Raw genomic sequence first — 21,950 nt, forward strand, 5'->3', positions numbered from 1 at the left:
AAAGAGTTTAGAGGAAAAGAAACAACACACGATGTAACAGCGACGGATGAAACAACAGGCGGACGACTGAAACATACGGACCAAACCACGGAAACGCTTCTCCCTTTATTATTAGGTATAGGTATAGATTTATTGTCATGTCATGTTACTAAAACGTCATATGTGATGTTACATTTTATGTTACTCCCACAATGAGTAAGTCCTTCGACCACACATGTTACACATGCTCTATTGAGACACATATTCCTCTGCTAATTACAATTCCAAGTATGGGAACACGTTGGATTGTTCTCTGTAAATTGAACCAGGTTCATATTTCATCATCTCTGCTCAATAATCTTCTGTTTTTTTTTTGGAACTATTGTTAGCTACCTGACAAGTCATTCAAAGTCAAGTCACGTGGACAAAAATGATTTCCTTGATCGTCCATCCCCGCCGTTCTCCATTCCTGAACGAAGTCAATTGCCTTCCGTTGGGACGGAGAGCCCATGACAAGTGTCGGTGTACGCGTTGGCCGAAAAATGACTTAATCCGAGGAAGAAAATGCAACGGAGAAATGAAAGAAGCCAGACTACGGTTCCACGAAATTCAGTTAATATTGTTTAAGCAGCACTTGATTCGAGCTGTCGGGGTCAGCTTTCGTGGCGACCATTACTTACAATATAATAATATATCCATCTGTGTTGTTCTTCCCTTTCAGATGAAGCATCCGGCTTAGGTTTTGTCACAGGTTTTCATTTTGTTAATTGGCTTGGTAGCTTCCAGTCAGGGATGGAGGGCCTTGACCAGGTGACTGAATCCTCCGTCTAATTTCGCACTTCTTTTGTCAAATTTGTGTCTGCACACAGTGTGCTCATTCGACATGGATTGATCCTCGTACAGTTGCCCCCTGTTTTCTGAGCCAGATTTGCTTTCTGCCCAGATGAATCCTTGCGCTATCTGCCTCGGCGGCATCGGCGCCGGCGGGGGGCAGGCCATCTTCACGGCCGAGTGCTCCCACACGTTTCACTTCCACTGCATCTCCGCCAGCGTCGCGCACGGACAGCAGCTCTGCCCGCTCTGCAACGCGCACTGGCGCGAGCTGCCATTCGTGCGACCGGCGGACCCAATGCCACCCGTGGATGTCGTGCAGCCGCCGCAGCAGCATCGGCGACTACCCATCCAGCCAGCAGATCCGGTCATCTTCGACGACGACGAGCAGGTGGGGCTGGCCGCTGGGGCCTCGGCTGATGACCGGCGGCCATCAGGAACATCATACAACGGGGCAGTGGTTGTCAAGACGCACACCGACTACCCGGCCGTCGCCAGAGACTCGGCTCGCGACAACTTCGCCGTGCTCGTGCACCTCAAGGCTCCCGGCACTGACGCGGCAGGCGACGCTCCGGCGCCACGCGCGCCGCTCGACCTCGTGACTGTGCTGGACGTCAGCAGCAGCATGCACGGGAGGAAGCTGGCGCTGCTGAAGCAGGCGATGCGGTTCGTCATCGACATCCTCGGCCCCGACGACCGCCTCTGCATCGTGTCCTTCTCCTCCAGGGCACGCCGCGTGACCAGGCTCGCGCGCATGTCGGACGCCGGGAAGGCGCTCTGTGCGCGCGCCGTGGAGTCCCTCACGGCACGCCCCGGCACCAACATCGCCGAGGGGCTCCGCACGGCCGCCAAGGTGCTCGACGAGCGCCGGTACAGGAACGGCGGCGTCTCCAGCGTCGTGCTCCTCTCCGATGGTCAGGACAACTTCACCCCGATGAGGCAGGCGTTCGGCCGGGGACCGCCCAACTACGCAGCGCTCATCCCGCCATACTTTGCGCGCACGGACAGCGCTGCCGGTGATCGCACTGCGCCCATCCACACGTTCGGTTTCGGCAGCGACCACGACACCGCCGCGATGCACGTCGTCGCCGAGGCGTCGGGCGGCACGTTCTCGTTTATCGAGAACGAGGCGGTGATCCAGGACGCGTTCGCGCAGGAGTGCGGTTTTTCTAACGGATCCGGTAACTACCGGTGTCCATCTGCCCGTGCGTTGGTTGGTTGCGATGCGTGCTGGCCGAAGCGGTATACTGATTTTTTATTGAGTATTGCCCTGACACAAGCTGCGCTACTGATACAATACGTATCTACTGGTGGCCCTTAGAGCTGCTTCTTCTCCGGCTTGCTCTCTCTCCCATGATTTATCTCCTGTACTGGATCGAGATCCACTAAATAAGCAGCGGCGAGGCGGCGCGGCGAGGCAGTTGGCGAGGCTTCGACGAGGTGGCGATCAGGGACGGCGTCCTCCATACAGACTTTGTCGGCCAGAACGGTGGTGCCGTACAAGAGCACCACGTCCTAGCGCAGCTACTCACCGGCGTGTGTTGACTTTGGTCTCCTCCGCTGATTCCCCTTCGTCGCCGCTGCGTTACGCTCCAGCCCTAGCCGCTGATTGGAACGCCGGCGTGGCTTCGGCTACCCTTATGCATCGATTGCACGGCTCCCCGGTTAGATTTCCCGTCGAACTACACCTAATCCTGGACTCCCAGGTCACCATGGCGCTCCTGATTCGGGTCTCCTTCTGCACAACTTCCCCGTGGACGTCCCCCAGCTCATGGCTGTTGTATCTTTGTGTGTGGTTGCCGGATGTGTGTTTGGAGGAGCTCTGTCTCCTCAGATTTAGGGGAGTTTCTGGCCACTCATATTACAAGAAGTCACTGCATCACCTCCAATTTTATTTTTCTTGGTACATCGTATCCAATTTCTGCTACTAGCCTACTACAATACTGTTGTAGATTTCCCTTTATTTTGTTGTTTGATTTCCTTGCAGTAGATTCAATTGTTTTGTCTTATCCGGTAGCAATCTTTCATCCCACATCCTGTAGTAGTCTGTTTCTGATTTCTTTGATATACACATTCAGTTGATCTGCTCCTAATAGAACAGTGCACTGAATTTCTGGTGTGGATCAGCAGGTTATGAAATATTGATGGCAGGATTAGTACGCTAGACAAGTGATGATATACTGTTGGCATCTTCTCTTCCGTATGCTACTTCCAGGTAAAGTTGTTTGTACATTTTGAAGCCTGCTATTTATGTGGGAAAAGATCAAATAACTATTTATGTGGGAAAGAGGCCGGATGTGAATATTCCCTCCTTACTTTTGATGTCAAATAACTATTTATGTGCGAGATAGTGCATGGATCAGGATATATACAAGTACATTGCATCAAAATGAAAATAAAACTGCAAAGTAACAGGGACCATTCTCTTATTCAATCTACTAGCAAAGAATCTAGGGTGGATTATTACATAATCAGTTGGAGTACCTGACTGACATATATCTGTTGAGTGCATTAGTTCAGACAAAGAGAGGAAATAGAATGCAAGTATAAGTTAAGGGTGTGGGCCAGGTAATCACTAGGTGTCAAAATCAAGAGCAATGAGGTGAACATTATCAGTTTCTCAATCTACTTGTGAAGATATAGGTTGCAGTCATTTGACCAAAATCACTTGAAGGACCTCGCTGAAAAAAAAATTGTTAGCGGAAACAGATGTACTGCCCATCAATACATTCTTTACAATTTGCAGATGACCTTCTAGACGAGAGCCACCGGAGGACGACGAAGCAGCGGCCGCCACCATGCTCAGGTGCAGAATAGGTTTCGGATTCGTTTCTCGATCTGGTGACTATTTTGTTTCAATCGTCTGATGGGGATGTATAACTGGATAGTGATTTTGATTTTGCCTATTTTTGGTGGTTCAATCTGAATTTTACTCTCCAATATGGTGTCAAATTTTCAGTTATATTTCTTTCTGATTTTTTTTGTAATGCCTTGATTCAGAAATCCTTATCAAAATCCAACAGAAAAAATTCCCGGATTGAGAAATTATTTTGGTCGAGGTTAATCCATGATATAATATTGTCATCTGTGATATTTGCCATATTTCTTTGGTACCAAGATATTACTGGATATTGAACCCATACTTCGACCAAATTATAACCATTGCAGGTAGATTTGAGTTGCTTACAAAATTTTGAACATATTTTATGAAGAATCTGACACAAACCAAAACTATATTGTAAAAAGAAATATAACTGAAATATGTGGTGAATCATATTTGTGTCAGATTCGAGTGCTCACCCTGGGCTACGGCCAGGACGGCCGCGCCGTGCATGAGCAAGGGATCGCTCACGAGTTTGGACCTGCAGCGCAGCGCCTCGGCCTCCTCGTCGAGAGCCGCCGGAGGAAGACGAGCCGAGGCGGCCGCCGCCACCTTGTTCATGTGCGGGCTAGGTTTGGGATTCGCTTCCCTGATGTAGGAATTGTTTTCTCTCAATTTGATGAGGATGCAGATCTGAAGATTGATATAGGTGTTTGCTATTTCTTGTCCGATCTGAAAGTCAGTCGTCTATCCCGTGTGATTTCTAAATCATCCAATTCTCTCTAGTTTAATTTTTCTCCTACTTTTTTTTATAATGGCCCAGATTGAGAAATTCTTGTTAAAATCCATCAAAAAAATCCAGATTTGAAGAATATTCTGGTGGTGGTTTGTCCATATGAACGGTGCTTTTGTTGATATTATATTGTAAACAAATGTATCAAATATCAATGGCGTATGCTATACTTTGTTGATATAATCCTGGCTCCTGTTTGGTATCTGCAACTAAAAAAATGTTCCGTGGAACATAATTTGCTTGTTTGGTACGACCCTTGTATGAAATGTCAGATCCCTTTTATACCAAAATGTTATTGAACCCATACTTGAAACATCTCTGTTCCTTTTATGGAATTAGCTCAAAGATATATAAAAAATTGTTTTTATAAATGTACTGAAAAAATTCTGAAAACAAAGCAAAATAATTGAAACACATGTGAATCGTAAATAATTTTTTAATGGAAAGCTTGGAAAATCATGTATAACCCTTATATGCAATATGTCATATCTCTTCTATACCAAAATGTTAGTGAAACCATACTTGAAACATCTCTTGTTCATTTTATGGAATTAGCTCAAAAATAGAAATATTTTAATTGTATTTTGTTATTAATGACATATATGGATAGTAAAGGATTTCTCAAATGGTGTCGTAAGATCACTAGTAGTGGCGCACCCCTCTAGTGGTGCTCCACTGCTATATAGCAGTGGCGCACCAAAAACAGGTGCTCCACTACTATGAAAATACTAGTGGCGCACCACAACAACCATGCGCCATTGCTATATTTATTTTATGATTCAGCTCCACCCCAGACTTAGCAGTGGCGCACCTAATATAAGGATGTGTCAAGGGTGGCGCACCTATAAGTTAGTAGTAGATAGTGCGCCACTGTTACTTGAGTTAGCAATGGCGCATGAGTGGTGCGCCACTACTAACTGTTAGCAGTGGCGTGATAGTAGTGGCGCACCACTAGTGCGCCACTGATGACAAAAAGTGGTGCGCCACTGATAGCATGTTTTCTAGTAGTGAACTATAATATATGTGAATCATATTTGTGTGAAAAAGAAATAAAACAGGAATATGTGCGAAAAAAGGAGCATATTTTCTTAAAAATTATCATGACCTAAAACTTTTATGAAAACAATGTAAGATGATTGGAGTATATGGTAATAATATATGGAACTTCTATGAACTTACGAAAATAGGAAATTGTGACATGATATTTCGTAGGAAGATTTTGTCATTTATTTTAAAACTGATACAATATTTGAAACATGGTAAATGTGGCATATGTAGTTTGTACCAACTTGATATTAAAAAAAGTCTCACATTTTAATATTATATACCATAATTTGTTCATATCATAATGCTATCCATAATCAAAATAGTTGATGTCCGAAACCTAGTTGGATTGTACTAGGTATGAAAAAAATTATATAAATGTGAGTAATATATGTAAAATTTCTTTGATTCCAAGATGTTACAGAATCTGATTTGAGTAGCTCACAAATTTTGAAGATATTTTGATTTTTTTCTGAAACAAACTTACACTGTTCTGGAAATAAAGAAATATAACTGGAATATGTGTAAATCTTATAGGGAGCTTCTATAAAGTTGTTTTAAAATTTACAAAGCATAACTTCAAATTTGTATTGAAAATAGTTAAAATATATTTCACCCTCAAATGTTGTGGTGGAGGCGGAGATCAATAATTAAAGAGAGAGAGTATGGAAAGCACATATGGGTAATAATGCAGACACATCCACGTTGGTGGGCTCCACAGACATGCAGTAAATCAAGATACAAGGATTTCAGGAAAAATACCCATGTGATACTAGATGATGTGGCGGTAGTTGATTGGTGGGTGAGACTCCGGTAACTACCGGTTCCGTTAGAATTCACTTTCCTGTCAGCGGATTTTCTAACGGAACCGGTAACTACCTGTGTCCAATCGACCGTTCGTTCTTTCGTTGAGATGCGGACAGCTTTCCCCAATTCCGCATTTGTTATGTCGTATTGTCTGGAAGATACCTTTCCCCTGGTCGGATACAGAAACATACCGTACGATTTAAGTGGGCACAGACCGTGGTAATGGAGTCACGGCGGAGCTGTTCTTGTCTTCATAGATCTCAGGGGTGTCGACACAGAATCGGATCTGAATCGTCTTCACCGCAGTGCGACTCTCCCTTCCTCCTGGCGGCGGCGTCGAATCAAGGTGGAGTCCCTTCCCTTTGAATCGCTGTGGCAAAGGTAAGATTCGATCCTAGCAACTAACCTTCTATTCTTCCTATGAACAACCTTTCGATTCGCGGGGGATCCCCTTTGATTCGCGTTGCTGCGACTATATTGGAAGAACTATGTGTTGCGAATGTAATTTCGAGTTTGCCGGTGATTGTAAGGAATCGAGGATGATGATGCTGACCGACCCCTATCAATCTCTTGTTTGCTGTAATTGGTTCATAATTGGTATGACCCAATTTTTGGTATTGTATGAAATATATATCATAAATCTTTGATAAGAAAAAGTTAACGAAACCATAGTTGGAAAATATCTTCTTAATTTTATTCTAATTAGCTCACAAAAATTGGAAACCATTTGATTCTATTTTTAGAAATGAATTGAAACTAATTTGATATCAAGACATTACTGAACCCATACTGAGAAAAATATAATGATAGTTTGATTTGAGTTGCTCGCAAAAATTTGGAGCTATTTTAAGCATACTTTTTTTTTTGAAAGAAAGGGGGCAAAAGCTTTGCCCCATTCATTGAATAAGAAAGAGTTATGGTTTGTTACAAGCCGAGTACAAACTCGGAAAACAAAAGATCACTCTCGCGGCATGATAGAACCCAAGTGTGTAGCACCCGCCGCGCTCCAAATTTTAAGCATACTGAAACTATTTTGAAAAGGAAACTGGAATATGTGTGAATCATATCCGTGTGAAGAAATAAAAAAAACTAGAATATTTGTGAAAAAAAGAGCTGAACATCTACAAATTTTCTTAAAAATTATACAAAACATGATTTCTAATTAGTATATGAAAACACTGGGATGGATTTCACTCAGACCTGGGACTAGCTAGCTGTGGTGGAGTAATAACCGAAGAGAGAGTGCATGAAAAGCATCCGTTGAGTTTGCCGACACAACGACGTGGGTAGGGTCCACAGAATAGCAGTAAGTGAAGATACACCATTTACTGAAGGAATACCGATCCTGGGGTAGAGCAGGTTGCACGAATCACGATATATTCTATGGTTGATTTTGGTCCGGTAGTTACCGGCTCCGTCAGAATTGTCTTTCCGGTTCGCGCAGTGCGTCGGCGGGCTTCTGTCAGTCGTGGTTCAGGAGGCCCGCGTCGAGGTCGCGTGCGTGCATCCCGGCGTTCGGGTCTGTTCGGTTAAGTCCGGGCTTTACGAGAGCCGCGTCGACGAGGATGGCCGCGCTGCCTCGATTGTAGCGGGCGAACTTTACGCCGACGAGGAGAGGCGTTTCTTGCTGTTCTTGGTCATACCGAGAGCTGAAGAAACGGACGGTGATGCCACAACTCTTCTCAAAGTTACCTGCGCCTACCGAGATGCGGCCGCCGGCGGGGACATCAACGTGACGGCCGAGGACACGGTGGTGGCGAGACCGGAGCACGCGGCAGACGTGGCACGGTCGGTGGAGGTGGATCGGGAACACGTCCGGGTCGAGGCCACCGATGACATTGCGGCGGCGAGGGCGGCAGCAGAGCGAGGCGCGCACCAGGAGGCGGTGGAGATACTCGAGAACCGCCGGCGAGCGGTAGCGCTGTCGGATGCAGCACGAGGCGGCGACGCTATGATTGCCGCGCTGGAGATGGAGCTGCGGGACATGAGCAGGCGCGTGTCGAGCCGGCAGAGCTACGCGCGCTCGGGTCGAGCGTACATGCTCGCCGGCATGAGCGCGCATATGCAGCAGCGGGGCAGTTCATCGCAGCTGCAGCTGCCTTCGGTGATTGGATTCGACTCTGGACGTGTGACGACGTCGATGGCAGGGACAAACCAGGTGTCGCAGCAGGTCGCTGCAACGCTGCCGTACGCGACGCCGGCCACGCTCGCCATGCTGTTGCGGTCGCGGAAGGCGCGCGAGGCCGCAGCCGAAAGCGAGCAGCAACAGCACAAGGTGCAAGAAGGAACTGAAGGCTCCGAACCAAAGGTCCCCGAGGAGCTGAACCAGTAGCTTTACAAAACCGATGAAATTCTGATATGCAATTTGTTTTACAAAACCTAGGAGTACATGAGATTAATTTGATTTACGATTTCTCTTTTGGGAATTATGGGTTTACAGTTCCTATGCGTATCCCTAGGTCATCAATTTAACTAACATAACACAAGATATATAGTATAAAATATATATCATTAGAAAATTTAGATGTTGTATTTTTTAATGATATACTTTTTATAGTGTAAATCTTATAGTATATTAGTCAAATTGATGATTTTGGGATACACATAGGCCCTGTAAACGAACGGGGGGAGTAATCTGAAACTCGTACGCCTTTCTGTGCTGATGTTCCGACTAGGAATGGAAATGGGTACCCATGACCCGCGTACCCGTTGGGTAAAAACCCAATAAGAGTACGGGTATGGGATAAAATATTACCCATGGGTTTGTAAATGAAAAAATACCATACCCATCGGATAGAGCGGGTACGGGTATGGGATGGTAGAACCCATACCCACATACCCATTTACCCATCTAAACTTAACTAGTGGGTCATTGTGATATTGTAAACTACTTAATTTCCCATAATCCCGCCTTCACGTTGCTAGGCTGAACCTCACGTTTTCCGGTCTCACATTCTCTAGTAGGTTAGTGAGGATTAGACCCCTATTTAGGATAGGTGTTCACATTCTATCATATTTTTTGATCAATTTGATGTGTTGTAAGCATTAGAATTTTTTACCCGCGGGTACCCATTTACCCTGTCGGGTGACGGGTATGGAAAAAACTTGTACCCATTGATGGGTATAGGTACGGGTGACGGGTAAGATTTAACGCAATGGGTACGGGTATGGGATGGCTCTACGCGTACCCATACCCTGCGGGTGCCATCCCTAGTTCCGACTTCTCATTTCTAAACGGAAGGAAGGAGAAACACGTTCTCTATGATCCGAAAGATTTACCTAAGTTGTCATGACTCGTATGGATATGCTTTTTCAGTGAAAGAAAAAATATTTTAAAATTTATTATTTAACAGTTCCCAACTTACAAAGAAAGCCTGGAATAGATTAAGGAACACTATGTAAACTCTCATGGCAGCAAGTTTCTTACGCACTCTTTTCCTTACCAGGGTACCGAAGGGGGCTGGAAGGTTTTTAATGAGGCGGCTTGCTGCTCTTTATCTTGTGTTCTTAATTAAAAAAAAGATAAAGGAAATATTATTTTAATCTCATCGGTAATGTTTTTTTGGCGAAACACAGTACAAACATAGATGCTCACACATACGTACATAATTCACCCCTATGAATATACACCCCTTATGCATATGAGCACTTTCGAAAAATGAGTCCAAGAACTGATGACCCAACGGGTTTTGAGATTGACGAAGTCACTACAGACGCCTTGCTGTCGACAGGAATGTCACGTCTAACTGAAAAATATTTCTCCTTTATAAGATACCAAAATGTTAAACCTGAGATTTGAACTCTGGTGAGTTGGGAGTGCCACAATGATATGGATATCCGGGCCTGGTACTTTAGGACAACCATTTATATGATTTTTGGGTCTAAGGCTGTACCAGTAGTTTATTATAATCTTGTTACTAGGAGATAATAATGTAGCCAGGTCATGCTGTGGGCCATCTAGGGTTTTAATAGAGTCTGTTTGACTTGGGCCTGTCCAAGTCGAACTAGGTTAGGCCTAATAAGGGGGTGCTCTCCCTCTCATATAAGGAGATGGCACGGCTAGGGTTTAGGACAGAACAAGTTTAGTCTAAAAGATTAGGGTTTCCCTATTGCGTGTGATCACGTGTATCATCCCTCCGGGGGTACGGCGCTGCCGTTATCTATTATATCCGCTGCGAAGGTTCTTGTGTTCATCAAGGATTGTCTAGCTCTTGGTTTGAGGCGTATCGTTCATCGATCCGTTGCTTGCTGGATTCGTTCCCTCTTCTCCAGGCTGCGTTCATCGCGTTGTTGGGAGGATTCTCTACCCCAGGTTCTCACTGTGAAAGATCGGGCATCAACCAAGGAGGATCCACTGGGTTCCCCCCTGATCACACAAGTTAGTTCTCAATAGTATGTAAAGCTAGCTAGATGGTGCTACAACAAAGTGAATCCACGAGGGAAGTTCAATTTTCGTGTAACAAAATTACTATGAGCGAGAATCTGAGCACATACAAAATCTCATGTGTGTGGATGATGACATTCGCTTGTCTTTTTTAGACAGGAGGCTCGAGAAGAACCGGGGTTTAAGTTAATGAAGCCCAACGAACAGAGTCCACATACAAACCACAATCTTACAACATAAGCTAAAGAAAGATCCAAAACCCGGATACAAGAATATGAAAGAACATAGTACGAACATCTAGTTTGCGGCCCAACGCAAGGCACCCTACAGGGAGAAACCGAAACTGTGTAAGATACAAGAGAATTCCTAAGGCGGAGCATCTCGAACAGTGGTGTGAAGCACTCGAATCCCGCAGATCGTCAGCTCCACCATCTCCCGATTCTGTCTCTTAGCCATTGGTCTCTTAGCTACTAATATCCACACCTGCAAGTACATTGATATTTTATATACTGCATCAGCGGGTTGGGAAGGAAAAATCCCTTCAATTTGAATATTCCAAAGGGTCAAGCATAAAGCAGTGCAAAAAATCCAGAACACGCACTTGGTCTGACCTACGCATACGTGGAGGATTCTAGAGATATCTACAAAACATGCGGGGTACTAGAAGCAACCCAATAGTTCCCTAACTGCGTTCAAAAGAAACCTGGAAAGGGGTGAATGGAGAACACACGATCAATATCCTCGTAATCATCACACAACGCGTATCGTCTAGTGGAGGGACCATGCCAATGGTGAATGTTGCCATTAGCGGGTAGTCTTTTACGAATAAGCTGTCACAGGAACACCCGAACTTTAAGTGGGATCGAAATCTTCCACGGTTCGATGTAATGCTTCATCTCAGTGCCATGGCAGAGTTTGCGATACAAGGATCTCACCGAGAACATGCCCTAAGGTTCTAGGCTCCAGGAGATGCAGTCCGGGTTCAAAGTCAAGGTGGTGCCCTCTAGGGCTCTCATCTGTACTTTCGGTTTTTCAATATATTTGCTGGCAAACAAAGCAATGGAAACGAAAATGGAAGAATAAGAAGAAGTAGTAGCATTAGTTAGTTCAGGGTTTTTATTTCCATTTGGAAAACCATGCATCTTCGCCTCACACGTGATGACTCCGGAGGCCCTCCCCACTCTAGCGAGCCACCCCTTGATCTACTTTCCACAATCTTCGTCAGTGGTGCTGCCCATGTCCAACTTGTCAAATATGGGGAGGGGGTGAGGGCGGGTGAGCTCCAGTGGTCAGGCGGGCCATACATGGGGCGGCACATGTGGAACACGGGTGGTAGAGGAGGTCTTTCATGATGATGCATTGACTGGTTGACCGACGGCGGGGGTTCCTCTTCGCTACGCGGTTCAGTCGAATCTCGCGGAAGATTGCCCTGTTCTACCGTCTTCTTTCTCGACTGGCCTGGCCAGTGAGGTTTTTAGCGGCAAATCCAATAGGGTGCTAGCGGGTGGCGTGGAGGCTACTAGCTCCGATTGAATAAAGGTGGCGGTCCTCAGCTTTCAAACCACGCCAAGATGATGATCTGCCGGATGACTGTCCCTATGACCTGGCTGGAGTGTTGGGTTCCGGAAGGCTCCACCGGCGAACTTCACTGGGCGATTCATGCCCGAAGATTGTTGGATCGGGTGGGACTCTGTGGTGACCCTGCATACCACTGCATGTTGTAGTATGCCAGTCGTTGATATAACATTCACGAAGTACCATTCCGCAAATATTACATCCCTCAGAGTAGTACAACAGAACATAGCAGGTCCATAACTCATTCATTTATTATTACAAGCATAATACACATATCGTCTCGGAGCTCCTCTTGGGTCCTAAGAGGGATACTCCTGGGTTCGAGGCGAACCCAACTTAACTTACAATATAGAAGTTTCACTAAGTTATACATTTATTCTCTAGAGCAGCTAAGTATTAAGAGTTCGCGCTGCTCGGCTACTACTACTACTCGATGCTTCTAGGCTTGATCTCCTCCGGAAGCCTCCCCGGTTCCGTAGACTATAAGGTAGTCTACGCCTTCAATACCTCCAGAGAGGTCTGGTTCTTCATAGCCGATGATCTCGGCTCCTTCGAGGCTGTCGTAGTCCTCCTCCAGACGATTCAGACAATCTAAGCAAGGGATTTAAGAGTGGGATGAGTACGAGCGTACTCAACAAGTTCATTATAGATAAGAGGTGTTTAATGCACTAGCTACGATATTAGACTAGAAAGTCTAATACCAATGCAGGTTTTGATAAACATTTTTTCAAGAGATTGCTTTTATTTCAAAGAGCTATGTCCGTCAGCCTTCACCGGTTTACTAGAACTTCATGGAGCTCCTTTCCGGCCGCGTTCGTAGTTCCATATCCCGGAACAGGGAGTGACAGGTCACGGTTCTTTACAATCTGCAGAGGTGTGTTGATTTACCCATAAGAGATCTTATCCTTGGTGCCAACCGGGCAGCTTTCCCGTCCACACTTCCTATGGTGTGAGGCCCGGTATAAGGTCATAGCCAATCATATTCCTCCGCTACCTCGCACACCCACCCTTTGTTGCAAACCCCGACCTTGGGTCCTCGTCGGTCCACTTACACCACTTAAGGACGGACCCCGACCACGACAACAGTCTAGGATCGAACCAAACTCCTTCGCCGGTAGCTGCAACCCATCATAGACCACATTACCGTGGGGAATTAGAGTGGGATCCCCACCCTCAAGTTGTTCCGCAAGCCGCAACCGCTACGGTATGCATAGCATAACCGTGGGGACTTAGAGTGGGATCCCCACCCACAAGTTGATCCGCAAGATACAACTGCTACGGTAAGCGCATCCGTTGATGTACAAGAGGTGGAAATACGATTGACTAGTCCGTCCCATTTCAGATCTTATGGTTAACACGGTTATTACGGCACAAGAATCACTGTCGACATTTGTTGTTTAATCCTAGATGGATATAAACCCTTGCAATGGAACCTCCACCATATCAACACATTCCATGGTTCCATTGCCAACCACATAGTCATATTCATAGTTATGAAAATAGTGGTTTTGGTTTTTATGCAATAGTGATAACCATAGTACTTTGTAAGTAATTTGATAGAAATACTCAAATGACATGAGCAAGTGATGAACTTGCCTGAACACTGCAAAGTTTTGCAGTTGGATGGTGTGGACTGACCCTTGTCCTCTGTCTCTGAAAAATAGCATCATTGTCCGATAAGGGCAATGGTTAAAGAGGCAATTATGCATGATTCCAGTTTTAGGGTTTTTTCCCCCCTTCCGATGACATTATTATTTTATGTAAGAGGTTAATACTAAGATTGATTTGGAGCTACTCTATTTAGGGTAAATACAACCTTGAAATGTTGGCAAGGTGTTTTTAAAGTCCAAATACATTAATGGACTTATTTTCATTATTGAAAATAATATGTGTGATTTAAATGATTATTTAAATCATCAAATTAAGACTTATTCTTAGTTGTCTTCAAAAATTCCCTTTTGTATTTTATTATGAGAGAGGATTTTATGCTGAGTTGTTTTCATATTTTTTTTTAGAGCCTTGAATCATTTTCTATTAATTTTCAAAGTTTCTGATTTATTTGAAAATGTGAAATGACATATTTACCCCTGGGCCCACCTGTCGGGGTGGCCCAGTGGGTTAACCCTAACCCGAGCCACACTTGGGCTCGGTCGGCCCATTCGCCCCTTCTTCCCCACACGCTCGCGAACCCTAACCCCTTCGGGCCCTGGCGATCCTCGCGTCGCCGCCCCCTTCACCGAATTACTCCGGCCGCCACCGGCCATCCCCGCCGGCGAGGTTGGTATCAATCGAACCGCCGTTCGATGGCGCTCCGATTGATCCGCGTCGATCCGATTTTCCTCGCCACTACCGTTCTTCCCCAACGTCTCTGCGGCCTGGTCGGGTGATCCACGGCGACCTCGTCGCCGCCGTTGTTCCTGGTGGCGTGGCGTGGCCGTGTGCCACGCTTTGGTGATGTTGGGCTCCTGCGCCTGGTGACGAACTGACTTGGCTTGGCCATGGCCTGGCGCCGCCGTTCGCCCGGCGTGTGCCGCCATGCCGCCATGGCCGTGTCCTTCTCCGTCTAATTGGTAAGCTCTCGCCGCCTCCCTACTGCTCTCTCGCTTGTTCTTCCTCTTCTCCTTTCCTTCTAAGCTATCTCTGGCCACCGCCTACTGTTCCTTGTGCCTAAGCTGTGCCGAACTCTGCTGCCATGCGTATGCTGCTTGCTGTCTTTGCTACTGCCATGCTTGCTTGCTGTGCTGCTACTGCCATGCTTGCTGGCTGTGGCTGCTACTGCCCTGCTTGTACTTGCTATTCTTTCTGAATTCCTATTCTATGCCTCTATTCTAATTGCTACACTTGCCAGAATTCAAGTGTATTCATGTGTGATATCCTAGCTTGATTACAGTGTGCAATTTCTTGCAAATTTGCAAGTGCTAGAGCCATTTTGGCTTACTCTGGTGCTCAGATGTATGATTGTGCTCAATTGAGCATTACTGTGGCTTAACAGTGTGATTAAATAAGGATTAGATATGTGCCTTGCTTGTGCATCTTGATCCAGTGGCTCATCATGCCTTTGATGTGCTCTGGATGCAATCATGGATTATTATTTAATTATCTGTGAAGCATCTATTGATTATCTGTGACTTTGTATTCATATAATTCCAGTGTGCTGCCAGTGATTGATTCTAGCATGTTTTGGCATGCTCTAGCAGGCTCTGGTGATCAATTGATCACCAATTTCTTGTTGCTTGCATGCTTGCTCATTGCCTGTGCTTATCTGGTGCTCATCCTGGTGTCTGTGTGACACACTGGCTTGTGCTGGTATACATTTGTGTTTGCTCAAGCCTCTGCTACTGTCTGTAATGATCCATTGGATCATCTGCAAGGCCTGGTGCATAGTTTACTTCTCTGTTTCATTTATCTGTGTAGTTTTGATTCATTATATAGATAAATGATGTGAACTGCTTTGCAGTGATGATCATATGAGTGGATTTAGTAGAGCTAGAGGGATGCCAATCATTTATTGGGGACCCTAGCTCCATTTGAACTCTTACGGGTAATGATATATGTGCTGGTTTCTCTGTGGGATTTGGTGAAGTGGTTGAGGTGGCCCTGACAGCAATTCTTTGCTGTTAGGGTGGCTCCCACCCATGTTGGCTTGATGTAGTGAATTGTTGCTCACTGGCATGACCATATTTGGTTGCCAGATGCTTTTGATGTTGACAAACCTGGATAGACACATGATAGTCTATCATGTCTGATGGTGTAGTGGCCATAGGTGCTAAGTAAATCTGGCTAGCTAGATAGGATCATCCCATGTTGGATTTCTTTGATTATGTCACTGGTTTGGCATAGCCAATGTTCCCAGGATGCCTTCCTATTGGTTTTCCTCTTGTTTTCTTGCACCAATTTGGCTAGTAGCCAGATGATGACTCACATATAGGGTATCTACCCACTTTGCTTTCTGTGACTTGTGCAAATGATGGATTGTATGAGCAAAACCCTGCTTGCTCATGATTTGTGGTATACCTCTCTCCAGCTCCTAGAAATTGGGTGTTGGTGTAGAGGATGGCTTCTGATTGGTTGGTTTGCTTCAGTGATGATCTGGTGCTTGTCCTGCTCCTCCTTGTGAGCTTGTGAAGCTTGATTTGGTTCTATGGTGATTTTGGACAGGTTGAACAGCTCTGGCTGTTCTTCCTGTTCTTGCTGTTCTTGGTTTTCTGATGAACTTACCCAGTGCAATCCTATCGATGAATGAGCTAGGGTTACTGTGAAAAGGTTTTATATGCCTGGCCCTTGCTTCTCTGGTCGACAGCTCCACCATCTCATCTTGGTGACTCACTTGTGTGTGTGCTTGCATGCACACAGACCTTGTGAGCGAGTCGTGTGTGTGTGTAGCCCGATGCTTGTGCACTTGGACTTGGAGAGGATCAGCTCGGCTGATCTTTGTTCATATCCTCTCTATTCCATTTCTTTGCTAACCTGCCAAGTGGCATTGCCACTTGGCATAATGCTTTTCTTGTTTTGCTTGAGTGCAGGGATCAAGAAGTTGATCAGGATGAACATGAAGATCATCAAGACCAAGATCAGATGATAATTACCTTGTTGTATTTAGGATAGAATCATTACTTGTACCTTTCTTTTATTTTCCTTTTCTATTTTCTTCCAATTTGTGTAATGTGTTGTAATAAATCATATTTCTATTCGGATGTTGTAAATGATATTGTATTATGTGTGATTATCAATAAAGCTCAAGTTTTCCTTAATGAGCTTTATTTAAGTATTGTACTATTTATATTCTTGATTACTTATAGTTGTGTATTGAATTATTTTAAGTTTGAATCATGGAATATCAATTTGATGTTTGAATTTGGAATTCAAAATCAAATTTGGTTTGAATTCAATCATACAACTTAACTTTGAATTCAATCATGCAACTTAAGATTGCAATGCAATATCTCTTCTCTCTTCTCAAAACCCTAATCTAGTTAAGTAGGAACAAGTTTGTCGCACTCTCGAAACCCTAACCCTGTAGGATGTCGAGAGAGGAACCTATCCCCCTTCGATGCAGTTTTGTTTTAAAAGCGCGAAATTTCCCCGTAATTTACAATGCAATGCACATCCCTTTCTAAAAATCTACCCCTCGATCGTCTCTAAACCTGGGACATTACAGCCTTTCCCCCTTAAAGAAAACTTCGTCCCGAAGTTGTGGTTGTAATACCTGAAGAGTTCGGGGTATGTTTTCCTCGAGTCTTCCTCCTTTTCCTAGGTGGCTTCCCTCTCGGGATGATGCTTCCATCGTATCTTGCAGTATTTTATGGCTCGATTCCTGAGTTGTTTCCAGTTCTCCTCGAGAATCTTCGCTGGCTTCTCGATGTATGTTAAATCTGGTTGTAACTCGAGCTCTTCATGTGATACTGGCTCATCTGGGGTCTTCAAACACTTTCTGAGTTGCGACACATGGAATACGTTGTGAACTTGAGATAACCTTCCTGGTAGTTCCAATTCAAAGGCTAACCCTCGGTTTTGACTCAGAATCTTGAAAGGTCCGATGTACCTAGGGCTTAACTTTCCCTTTACTCCAAATCTCTGAAGTCCTTTCATCGGGCTCACCTTGAGATATACCATATCTCCAACTTGTGGCTCCCATGTTCTTCTCTTCTGATCGGCATAACTCTTTTGCCGACTTTGGGCTATCTTCAACCTATCTCTTATGATGTCAATAATTTGTTGCTTTTCCTTGACATAATCAGGATTAAACTCCTTGCTTGCTCCAGCTTCATACCAGCATATGGGTGATCTACACTTCCTTCCATACAAAGCTTCGAACGGTGCCATCTTGATGCTGCTTTGATAGCTATTATTGTATGAAAACTCTGCTAGTGGCAAGTGTTCCTCCCATGATCCTCTGAAGTCTAGGGCACAAGCCCTAAGCATATCCTCTAGGATCTGATTAGTTCTCTCCGTTTGTCCACCTGTCTGAGGATGATAGGCGGTACTATAGTCCAACTTGGATCCTAAGGCTTCGTGTAGTTGCTTCCAAAATGCTGACGTGAACACGGATCCTCGATCCGACACGATCTTCTTGGGCACTCCATGTTTACTCACGATCTCTTTGATGTAAAGATCGATGAGTTTCTCTCATTTATCCTGCTGATTTACCGCTAAGAAGTGTGCACTTTTCGTCAACCGGTCCACGATTACCCATATCATGTCCTTCTTTTTATTGGTCATGGGTAGTCCGGTGATGAAATCCATTCCTATCTCCTCCCATTTCCATTCTAGAATGGGTAAAGGTTGTAACTTCCCTGCCGGACTCTGATGTTCAGTCTTCACTCTTTGGCAGGTATGGCATTCCGCCACGTATTGTGCTATCTCTCTCTTCATGTTGTTCCACCAGAATAGCTCCTTTAGATCCATGTACATCTTTGTACTTCCCGGATGAATGGAATATGGTGTTTGATGGGCTTCCCGGAGTATCACTTCCTTGACTTCAGCAATATCCGGAACACAAATCCTCATTTGGAACCATAATGATCCCGATTCTCCTCGATGAAATTCTGATGGTCTTCCTTCATCTATCCTTCTCATCTCCTCCACGATGAATGGATCGTCCAACTGACCCATCATTATCTCATTCTTCAGGTTAACATTTAGCTCATCGGCTACTTGTAAAGCCGATAGTCCTTCATGAGCTTCTTTCTCCCAAAGTTGTATCTCGGGCTTGGCTTATTTCCTTCCTCAACTCCGGTGATAACTCTTGTTCCACTCCTCCCAGTGCTCTTCCTACTCAAGGCATCTGCTACAACATTAGCCTTTCCTGGAGTATAATTGATGGTCAAATCATAATCCTTGATCAGTTCAAGTCATCTTTTCTGCCTCATATTGAGTTCCTTCTGAGTGAAGAAGTATTTGAGGCTCTCACTACTAGGAAAAGGCCTAGCCGTAAGACTGCCATCAGTGGCGCACCATGTCTGCCGTGCGCCACTACTACTTAGCAGTGGCGCACCACAAAACGGTGGGCCACTGTTACAAAAGTAGTAGTGGCGCACCTTGATTCCGGTGCGCCATAAGTAAGTGGTGACAGGAGGCCGGATCCTCCCCCAACCTAGTAGTGGCGCACGTCTATGGAGTGCGCCATCGCTACATTCCTTACCTATGGCGCACGTTGTAGAGGTGCGCCACTCGCTAGGAGGTGTCCGAGAGACCGTTTAGAGATGATAGGCTTAGCAATGGCGCACTCGCCGTGGTGCGCCACTGCTACATAGGTTACCTATGGCGCATGTCATTAGGTGCGCCACTCGCTAGGGGTGGCCATAGCCCCTTTTTAGAGATGAGAGGCGAGTAGTGCGCCATTGCTATGTCTTAGCTTAATAGGTAAGTAATGGTGAAGCTTTCTTAGCTTAATACCCTACTCAATCTCAACTTTTTACCTCATCCAACACTCTAGGTCTCGCCGTATCGGTAACTTTGTTGGTTTTATGCTTTGTGTGTGACCGGTTCCGATCGTCTTGCACACACACATATGTGCGCATGCGCGAAAATCGTCTCGATCACGTGCATGTGTGTTGTATGCGAAGCCTCCACATGTGTTGTATATGCATGGAAAGCCTCCGATCCACACATGTGTTGCATGTGTTTGTTTGCAGGGATTTGAAATGCAAAGGTCACCGCGAAATATGAGCCATGGGTACTAGCTTCCCAAGTGGACCAATGCTTCTTCATTACCGACCCGCAAAAGCCCAGCCGTGTTGTCGTGAGGAGAGGCAAAAGGAGCATCATCGGAATGGATGGAGCCGCCAACGAGCTAGACTTTGACCGAGTACGGCGATCCGAAGATGGAAGATGACGACGACGATGATGAAGAACCATACACAACAAGAAGAAGTCTAGGAGTTCCGGGGCTAAATTATTCAACCGCGAGAAAGAAGGGCAAGAAGATTGTGAAAAGATAATTATGTATCATTTTCTTGTATGAATAATGGATGTCATATTGTTAATCTACACATTGTACCTATCAAAATAGACATATAATTTATATTTTTGGATATTTTCTAGATTCTCTAGTATTTTTAATATTCTACATAATTATAATTATTTATGCCTTTTATTTTGGTGTATTATGCTATTTTGGATGTTTATTATAGTGTTGAATCAATTTAAAAAGAAAAGGAAAAAAATGGGGCCGCCAGTGGTTCGAACCTGGCCGCAGGGGTTTGGCACAAACCAACCAGGGACGAGAGCCGTTGAGGTACTAAGCGGGATATGTCAATCCCCCCGCGTTATTGTTTTGACCCGGATATAAAGAGCGCGTGGCGCACCCCTAGAGGTGCGCCATTGCTAAGCCTCATAGTGGCGCACCCCGAGAGGTGCGCTATTGCTAAGGCGTCGGGGACTTAGAAATTTCCCCTTCTTCCCACCTGACCACCTGACCACCCCTGCGCCCTCCTCTCCGCCGGCGACGCCCATTCACCCCTGCGCCCTCCTCTCCGCCGGCGACGCCCATTCACCACTGCTCCTGGATCTCCGAAGCCACCTGCTCGCCCACTGCGCCCTCCCCTTCTGCCTCGCGACGCCGCCCCTTCTGCCTCGCGACGCCGCCCCTTCCCTCGATCTGCCTCGCGACGCCGCCCCGTCCCTCGATCCACCTCCCACCGGCGCCCCCTGAGCACGCCGCCACGCCCTCGACGCCACGCCGCGGAGCAGGATCACGAGGAGCACTCCGCCACGCCCTCGACAGCTGCCTCTCGCCTCGCCTCGCCGCCCACGTCCAGGACCAGGAGGAGGAGCACCACCAGGTGGAGGGCGACCTCGTCCTCGACCTCGCCGCCGAGGAGCCGCACGCCCTCGACCTCTGACCGCCTCCAGCCACCATCACCGTCGCCGCAGGTGAGGCCCCTCTCCCCTCCCTCCCTCTCTAACCTAACTGGTGCACATACATTGTTCCTTTTTTGTTCAATTTAAGGGGAAAAAAGAACACAAACTCTACTTGTTGTAACTCTGTATGCTTCACTATGTGCTAGTCTATGCACCTTATGCAAACCAAATGAGGAATTTTGATTTCACAAAAGGTGGTTCTCCTTCGCTGAGAGCAAATGTAGTTCTTTGTAGTTCATTGGAGTTCATAGGAATGCTCTCTGTAATTTTGATTTCACAAAAGGAGTTCATAGGAATGCTCTTTGTAATTTTGAAAATGAAAATGAATATGAATATGTCTCTGGTTATATGCATATCATAAAGGCAGCAGCATTTCCATTGATCTTGGACTCTTGGTAGTGCAGTAGTTTTTTGCTTGCTTGCATGATGATGTTGTTCAACCATGCATGTTGTTGCTTGCTTGCTGATGTTGTTCTGGTTCCTAGATGTTGCTTAGGTGATGCTCGTTGTTAGGTTGTTGTTTAGTAACTCACAATTGCTGCTGCTGCTTAGGAGCAGTAGTAAAATATCTAGTGAAATTTGAACACCTTGAACTGCAAGTGTTGTTGCTAAAAATTGATTTAGTAACTCACAAGTGAAATTTGAACATCTTGAACTGCAAGCCTGCTGCTTAGTAACTCACAATTACATGCTATTAAGAGCATTGTTACATGTAAAGTACACTTTAAGCAATAAAAGTCCATTCAGATATTGTTAATGTTATTCACCATCAGGTTAATGTTATTTAGATATACTATATCATGTTAATGTTGCTGCTGCTAGATAGGTTGCTGCTGCTTGGTGTTGTTGCTGCT

General features: G+C 45.5%; 1 protein-coding gene across 1 annotated transcript; it reads left to right on the top strand.

Annotated features, from left to right (window-relative positions):
• The first annotated feature begins 683 nt into the window (after nucleotides 1-683).
• Nucleotides 684-8,701, top strand: LOC124677841 (E3 ubiquitin-protein ligase WAV3-like). The gene is made up of 3 exons (XM_047213792.1): nucleotides 684-789; nucleotides 923-1,956; nucleotides 7,710-8,701. The coding sequence occupies exons 1-3, from the start codon at nucleotides 772-774 to the stop codon at nucleotides 8,605-8,607; spliced, it is 1,950 nt and encodes a 649-aa protein (XP_047069748.1). The 5' UTR covers nucleotides 684-771; the 3' UTR covers nucleotides 8,608-8,701.
• The last annotated feature ends 13,249 nt before the right edge of the window (nucleotides 8,702-21,950 follow it).

Source organism: Lolium rigidum, chromosome 7, assembly GCF_022539505.1.
Source record: "Lolium rigidum isolate FL_2022 chromosome 7, APGP_CSIRO_Lrig_0.1, whole genome shotgun sequence".
In the NCBI taxonomy this organism is placed as follows: domain Eukaryota; kingdom Viridiplantae; phylum Streptophyta; class Magnoliopsida; order Poales; family Poaceae; genus Lolium; species Lolium rigidum.

What these genes read in the sequence shown, in the direction of transcription:
- LOC124677841 (XM_047213792.1), top strand. An exon ending in GAGGCGGTGATCCAGGACGC is followed by an intron (nt 1,957 to 7,709) that starts GTTCGCGCAGGA and finishes ATTGTCTTTCCG; the next exon opens with GTTCGCGCAGTGCGTCGGCG.